Source organism: Chlamydomonas reinhardtii, chromosome 16 (genome assembly GCF_000002595.2).
Source record: "Chlamydomonas reinhardtii strain CC-503 cw92 mt+ chromosome 16, whole genome shotgun sequence".
In the NCBI taxonomy this organism is placed as follows: Eukaryota; Viridiplantae; Chlorophyta; class Chlorophyceae; order Chlamydomonadales; family Chlamydomonadaceae; genus Chlamydomonas; species Chlamydomonas reinhardtii.
The window spans coordinates 6,869,547-6,877,248 of NC_057019.1; the positions used below are offsets into that span (position 1 = coordinate 6,869,547).

The 7,702-nt window shown below is 61.1% G+C and overlaps 1 protein-coding gene across 1 annotated transcript; it reads right to left on the reverse strand.

Annotated features, from left to right (window-relative positions):
• Window positions 1-408: 408 nt before the first annotated feature.
• On the reverse strand, window positions 409-7,421 carry CHLRE_16g676309v5 (uncharacterized protein). Its single transcript, XM_043071295.1, has 8 exons — window positions 6,867-7,421; window positions 6,070-6,665; window positions 5,324-5,422; window positions 4,964-5,119; window positions 4,578-4,704; window positions 4,352-4,402; window positions 3,827-4,203; window positions 409-3,653 (listed from the first exon to the last, which is right to left on the reverse strand). Exons 1-8 carry the CDS (start codon window positions 7,051-7,053, stop codon window positions 3,015-3,017), a joined length of 2,232 nt encoding a protein of 743 aa, XP_042916206.1. The 5' UTR covers window positions 7,054-7,421; the 3' UTR covers window positions 409-3,014.
• Between the last annotated feature and the right edge of the window lie 281 nt (window positions 7,422-7,702).

Here is a 7,702-nt window from a genome sequence, read left to right on the forward strand (position 1 = left end):
AGAGTGCACGCCACACAATCCGCTTACCGCGACCCGCGCAGCCAGCGATATCACAAGAGCAGTGAAAGGGCCAAGGGTGCGTGCCGCGGACTGCGATGAAGATACGGGGAATCGGCGGCATTACTTCAATCCTATCACACATGGAGAGGGAGAGTGGGTGCTGCAAGGGAGCGTGGCCATGGTGGTTCATGGCGTGTCTGAACTCCCTGGCTTTGTCCCACTGTGATGTTCGTTGGGTTGTGCATCCGCCCCTCGGAGTGCCTCCGCACAACTTGGCAGGTGCTTGGCAGGGGATTTTGGCTAAGACCGCATTGGGATTGACCGGGGCAAGCAGACCTGCAGGATAATGCTTGCGCCGCCAGGCTGAGGCAAAGGGGATGCGTACGGGTTGTTGAGCAGCCATCGTCATCACCCTTGGTGAAGTTGCATTAGGTGTTTCTTTGCAATGCGACATTCCCCCTACGCCAACGAAAGAGTCGGCTATGCGGGCTATCCCCGGCAAAAGACCGTCTCTTCGGTACACTCTGCACACTCCTTGAAAGTTGCCTCCCCTGTTTGCCTTCACCAGCCCACGGCGCGCCAAGGGCACGCCAGGTGGCTTCGGGTACAAACCCTCTAGGCCTCTAGGCATCGTTGGCCCGAAAGCAGGGATGCGCCCGACTTCCAACATTACACGGGCGCCCTTGCGGCGCCCCACACAGACACGGGCGGCGCAAGCTGGCGCCAATGCGCCCTGCAGGTCTGTACGCTTATAAGGACAACGTATGTACTCATTTAGAGCCTTGTTGAGCTCACCTACAGCAGGACAGGCACGGCTTGCATGCAATGGAAGCACTCGGCAAACATGCTGGAGGCGCCTTTTACCTTGCGCCTCATACAACTGGTCTCATGCAATTCATGTCTGCAGCGCAATCGATCTTCTTGTCGTGAGCACAACACTCGCAGGAACGCAAGAATGTCCTAACAGTGCAAGCTCAAAGAGTGAAGGTTCGCTGCACACCAGGACTCTCAGCCTCTCAGGTTTGGACCTCCCCTGCACACTCGGCCCTTCCAGATCCAAATCCAGATCCACTGCCAGTCCAAACCAGTAAGACAAGCCACCAACATCTGTCTTCGTCCTTGTCAAGCACCTACGAATCGGTCTCGGCGTTTCAAGTGCCCCTGAATGGCCCAAACGCCTCAATGCACGGCAGCACCAATACACATCGAAACAAGAATCATGTCAGACTATCAGGACCAAGCAGCCCGGAAAGACGGCCGATGCCCACTGGATTGTGCAACACCCAAGAGTACCCGGCGTACACAAAATGGGAAATGCCTCTGCAATGAGCGCCGGGTTGCGCATACGTGCGGGAGTCTCTACAGTGGTAGCCTCTCACAATCTGTGGGATTCATCTCCGTGACGCACAAATGCGTCAACAAGGGAGTTCGTACCCAAACCACGCACGCATGTCCATCGACACCCAATACCGTGAGCAAACATACTCCACCAACTTCGGCGCCTGTCAGTGGCGGTGCACAAACCACGCGTGCCCATAAGCTGCAACGCTGCCAAACATGCGCCGTCAGCCCGCAAACAACGCGCTCACCCACGAGTACTTGACTAAGAGCGACTCGCGGCACAACGGTAACCAACCCACCTAGAAGGGGGAAAAACAGTCCAGGAAACAGTCCAGGGCAAAAAAGGTACGAACAGTAAATACCACAACTGTGCATATCAGGCCGCGCCGCAAAGGTACCGGTGCCTTGATTCTCAAACTAGACCTCATGCGCTTGAGAGTACCACTCAGCAGCAGATGCCATCGTACTCATGGCTCGCCGATTGCGCCACAGCGTAGCACAAAGGGTCGAGGCCCAACAATTACTCGAGGCTTGCCACTTGCCCTTCGGCTGGCAACCAAACCCCCAGCAAACACCCAAAAACTCCGCATTACAAAACACACACGCACAAGCCTACCCCCGAGCGCGCGCACACGCAAATGACGCGGGTGTGACCTGCTCCCAAGGGAACAGCGCCTTCCATCTGACCCCGACACAACCAATAAACCAACAGACCCTAGACGAGGCTCTGCCTTTCACATCAGCACGCAAGAATGCAACGCGCGGCCCTTGCCCAAATGCAATAATGGACGCGTTTACTCCCAGCAGCAGCGGCGCCCGGTGCAAGCCCCTACCGTGCGCAAGCTGCTAATACGGTCCTGCCGACCCTTCCCCCTCCCCGCGTGCCTGTACAGCATGTTAGAACCTGGCATCACCCTTTTATGATTGCGGCAAATCGCCTGTTCGCCACAGCAGCATCTCCCAACTCAAGCTGTACACCTACTACAAAGCGCGCTTCTCTTTATCCAATTGTATGCATTGTGCAGCAGGTGGCTCACACACCTTCAAGCCGTTGTCGCTTGGCCTGCCTGAACTCACGCTGCTTGCACTTCGGCACGTGCCGCACACGCAGGAGGCGAAGCGTGCCCTAGACGAATCCAACGCCAAAGCTGCGGCACGCGTGTCATGAATGCGTCTCCACCTGCATGCTGGACCCTCAGGTTCCACGCAGACGTGCTCCTGTAGCACCATGCTCGGCCTCAACGCGGAGCATCCACCTCAACATTGTTAACCACGGCATCCACCTCAACATTGTTAACCACGGCAACGCGGCCGCCTGCGGCTGCAAGTGCCCCAACAAGCAAATGCCGACGTGTGCGCACACCGTGCAAGGCAAATAACCTTCAAACGAGCAAATCTATACCAAGCCTGATGCGCCAGGCCTTTACAGCGTACTAGATTACATGTCCGCAGCCTTTTCGTCTTCTCCTGGTCTCGGGGTTAAGTTCCTCAAGAGCCCACATACAGTGTGCCACTCACTTACAAGCGCAACCATTAATGCCGTGCCGTGAATACTTTAATAGGGGCTGGCCCGCGCGCGTATTTGCGCAGCGTGTACTAACAACAATGTTTATCCCTAAATTATAGCTGCCAACTCGCGGCTGCCGCTCTGGGCTGGACGCGCCCCCACCTCCTCACACATCCACGGTCGCGCCGGCGCCCGCCATGCGCTCAATCTCCATGGCATCATCCTCGCCGCCGCTGCTCTGGCCGCTGGCGTCGCCGCCGCTGGTGGTGCCGCTGCCGCTGAGGGCCCCGCCGCCGCCCGCGCACACGCTGGGGCCGTCGCTCATCATGCTGCCTGCCGCCATGGCGACGTCTGGGTACGTGCCGCTGGAAATCGAGCACGACGGCAGCGGCGACATGGCCGGGCCCGACTGCAGCTGCGAGGCACCTCCCGCCACAGCACTCATATTCATGACCAGCTGTGGCTGCGAGTGCGAGTACGGCAGTGTCGGCAGAGCCGCCGCCGTCACGACCGCCGCCGCCGCCGCGATCGCAACGTCGCCCGCCATGAAGCAGCCAGCCCCAACAGCAGACGGTCCGCCGCCGCTGCCGCCGCCGCTGCCGCCAAGGGCCCCCGTGTGGACGAAGCCAGGGCCCGGAGGCGAGGAGGCACTCACGGTCAGGTTGAGGCGCGAGGGGGCGCGGCCGCTGGGGGCGCGGCCGGAGGAGGCACTGACCGCGGCGGTGGGGCTGCCACCGGCGCTGGGAGGGCCACCTGCTACGTCACCGCCACTGAACTTGTTGCTGCGACTCATCAACACGCGGCGCTGCGAGGACAGAAGCAGGAAAGAGCGGCCAGCTGCGTCATCGCCATCGAGCCAACGCACGCAGGCTTTGAGCGCACACAACAGCAACAACGCAGGCGAAATTGTGCCGGTCATAACGCTAAACAAACGCAACTCTTTTCAAGCATAAAGGCATGTATTTGTTATCGACTCACCTGCATCGCGCGGCGCAACCAGGAGTGGTTGAGAAGCTCCACGGAGGTGGGCCGCTCCTGCGGGTCCTCGGCCAGCGCCAAGCTGATGAACTCGCGAGCCCCGGCAGACATGGACGCAGGGAAGCTCAGCGTCTTGCGCGTGCACTGTGCCAAGAACTCGGCACCCGCGCCGGCGCCCGCGCCCGCCTGCGGCGCTTGCGTCGCCTGGCCGCCGTTGTCGGTGACGAAGGGCGGGAAGCCCACCAGCAGCTCGTAGGCCAGGACACCTGTGGCCCAGATGTCGACGGCGGTGCCGTAGGCGAGGCCGGGCACGTCCTTGTTGTCTTGGGGCTGGTACTTGATGGGGCAGCGCTCCACCTCGGGGGCCATGTAGTCCACTGGTGGGTGGAGGGATAGGTGAGGGGGTTGGGGGGGAGGTTAGCAGGGGGCTGGTAAGGTGGAGGGGGTTAGCTAAGGGTGCGCAGGAACAGAAGAGGCAGGCAGGGCTGTACGGCACGGCCGTAGGGGCTGTGGGAAGCCACTCACGTGTTCCGGCGCGGGTCACCGCACGCTCCTGGTTCAGATTGATGGACACGCCTGCACAGCATTGCAGCAATAACGCGCAGGCGGCAGCACAAGCGTGAGGTAAAGAGCTCAGGCATGCAACAGGTGCCCCAGTTCCGCAGCGCAAAGGACAGCAGGAGACGACGCAGGGCGTCGGCATCTGTAGGCCCGCACTGCCAAGCCAAAGGTGGGTGTGCTAGTTGCTCACCGAAGTCGGCAATGAGCAGCTTCCAGTCTTGCGTGTACAGCAGGTTCTCGGGCTTGACATCGCGATGGCACACGCCGCGCGAGTGTAGGTAGCTCAGCGCCTCCAGGAAGGGCACCATCACCAGCTCCTGTGTATGAGAGGATGTTTACACGTGCGTAAGTATGTGCAAATGTGTGTATGTGTGTGCGTGCGTGTGAATGTGGGGAAGAGTGTGTGCAGAAAGCAATGTGTGGCTATGGGAGTCAGCGCCCAAGGTGTTGCGTGTGGACCGGCGTGCGCGAGCCAGGAGTGTGGGGAGCCAGGCGCCAGAAGCAAGGCACGACATGGCGCGCAACGCACACGGGCACGGCAGCACGGGTCACGGGCCAGCGGGCGCAGCTGCTCACCGTGACTTGCTCCTCGGTCATGCGGCGGCGCAGGGCGCGGTAGATGCCGTACAGGTCGCCGCGCGCCGCGTACTCCTGCACCAGCACCAGGCGGCCCTCCTCTTGGAAGGCGCCGTATAGCATGGCGATGTGCTTGTGAGCCACGTCAGCATGGATCTGTTTCGGGGGAAAAGCAGGGGGCGTGGCGCAGAGGGCGCGAGGAGGCAAGGAAGGGCGAAGCACCAGCATGGATTCCGTACCATCGTCCTACCCGCCGCCGCAGCTGCAACAGCACAGTCTGGATTATGTTCTTGAGTTTGTAGGCTCTACACGCTGGCATCAGCAGCAGTACGTGTGTGTTTGCTCGTGTTGCGCACCCACCGTGATCTCGCGCGCAATCATGTGCATGGCGTTGGGCGGGACCTTGTTCAGGAAATACACCTTGAGAGCCACTGGCAGGCCGGAGCGCAGGCAGGTCGCCTGCAGGGCAGCAAGGGGCAGGAAGCGAAGGGACGTTACATGGCCATGCATACGGTAACATGTGAGTCTCGAATGTCTGGTGTGCAGAAGTGGACAGCGGAGAAGTCGGGGGCAGGGGGGGCGAGGTTTTTGCCACGCTCTACAGGAGTCGGCGTGTGACACTGCAGTGGTAAAGGTTAAGCCCTGGTTCGGATGTGGATGGCAGCGCACGTGGAGCTGCACAGGAGCGTATGCAAAGAAGAAACACGCGCGGCTTTACTCAAACTTTGACCTGGGCAAGGCGCAAAGAACAAAGCAAAACTCCTGTAACCTGGCCTCCAGCATCTTGACATTTTGCAGCCAGGCCCGGAAGGTTGGTGCGGCGCTTCCAGTGGGCGCGGCGAAGAAACGCCTTCACAGCCTGGACGTCTAGCTTCATCAGCTGCTTGCCATACGTATCTAGAGGCATGGTATGTTGTATGGTGTTTGCGGCCGCGTTTCGCCCTTCTGATCTATGGCGCTGACTTGTCATACATCGTCGTCAAACTTCAGAGCCGCGGAACCAGGGGCTTTGGATGGCCGCACAGACGAACAACGCGTTACAACGATTGTGCCCAAGGCTGCATACATGGCCACGCAGACCGACACGACTGAACGCCCGCACCCACCTGGTATACGGCCGACGTAGCGCCCTTGTATATGCGGCGCGTGACCTCGTAGTCGCCCAGGCTCCAGTGCGTGCGGCGCATGGCCGGCGGGATGTTGGCGGCGGTGGCCAGGAGCAGGGAGCCGCCGGGGGGCGCCGCCGCCCCCGAGGGGCTGCTGGTGCGCACGAACGTGGGGGCTGAGGGCTGCTGCGGTTGCGGCACCAGGTCTCCGGGCGGTCCCACGGGACTGGTCCGGTCTGTCAGGACGTCGGGCTGCGGTGCCGACACGCAGTCAAACAGCTTGCTGGCGCCCTGGCTGTGGGTGTGGTGGTGGTGGTGGTGCGGGTAGTGGTGGGGGTGCTGGTGCTGCACCGGGTTGGGCTGCTGCGAGTGTGCGTGGATGTGGGGCAGCGTCAGAGGTGAGCCAGGGGAGGACGGCGCCTGGAGGTGGAGCTGTGAGCAGCTGCGCGCATGGGCTGGCGGCGTGGGGAAGGCGCTGGCGGAAGCCGCGCCGCCGGCGTACGGCGAGCCCAGGTCCGCGGTGACCGTGTGCTTGAACAGGCTCTGGTGCGGTGGGCCATGTGGGTGGCCCACGGGAGAGTCCGATCCGCCAAAATCTGTGTGGTGCGGTCGGGAGAGGGATGTGATGCGAAGGTAGACACGGCAGCGGTTGGCGAGGGCGGCCCCTGGCCCCCGGCCGCCGCAACATGCAAATGGTGTACACCCGGGTCCTGTGGCCTTTTGTGCACTGCCCTAGCATCGCTACCCAGTGGCATGCAAGGAACGCGGGACCGCGAGCATGGGCGTGCAGCACTCACCTGTGGAGAGCGAGTGGAGCGGTACGCCGAGTTGCCCTACGTGCTGCCCCTGAGCACCCGGCGCCACGGCGCGACGCAGCAGGTAGTTATCGCTCGCAGCCGACAAGTGAGCACGCAACTTTGACGCCGCTTGAGGAGGCGCACAGGGACTCGCGGTGCCCGAAATTGGAGAGTCGGGAGCGCCCATCGCATGCAAGCCTGCCGCATACGCCGGCGAGTGTTGCGCTGAGGCTGATGACGATATCAAATGAGTCTTTGTTGCTATCGTGAGGTGTGGCGGGCATGGAAACGCACAAGAGCCCGACATATCGCCCAAAGGGAGACTCGTGCTGTCTGAGTGGATAGTTGCCGGACCCTTGCCATCTCTTGGCTCCTTATGGAATACGCCTGCCAAGCGGTTCAGAAGGTTCGGACTTTTCTGGAAAGCCATCACAGCCGTCCCAGAACCGCCGCAGCACCGTTTTTTAGCCTTCAACCGATGCCCTGGAGAGCCTGCATCACACATGAGCAAGAGCAAGAGCGCAAATCGCGAACCGTGAGCGGAGCAAGCGTTTGTCCTTCGGCGGTTGACTGCCAGAGTTAGGAGCGAAGCTTTCGTTCCTTCGCCGCTCACCGAGCCCCAGCCCCCGGGGGCACAGTCCAAGCACTGAAAACGCCGATCTAAAATAATGACCAGAGACAGCGCCGCAGTACGCGAGGCTAGACGCGTACCTGGTCTCTGACAAACCAACGCTGCTTGAAGCTTGGCCTAAAGTGGGGCTCTTTGCACTGATACAGCAACCTCTACAACAGCGAGAAACAATACTTGCGTATCTAGTGCACGTCAACTGCGCTGG

Excerpts from the sequence above, each read along its gene's own strand:
- CHLRE_16g676309v5 (XM_043071295.1), bottom strand. The coding sequence starts at position 7,053 with ATGGGCGCTCCCGACTCTCCAATTTCGGGCACCGCGAGTCCCTGTGCG. Across the intron at positions 4,403-4,577 it reads GCTGCTCATTGCCGACTTCG|GCGTGTCCATCAATCTGAAC; the intron begins GTGAGCAACTAG and ends AATGCTGTGCAG. Across the intron at positions 4,204-4,351 it reads GGTGACCCGCGCCGGAACAC|TGGACTACATGGCCCCCGAG; the intron begins GTGAGTGGCTTC and ends TCCACCCACCAG.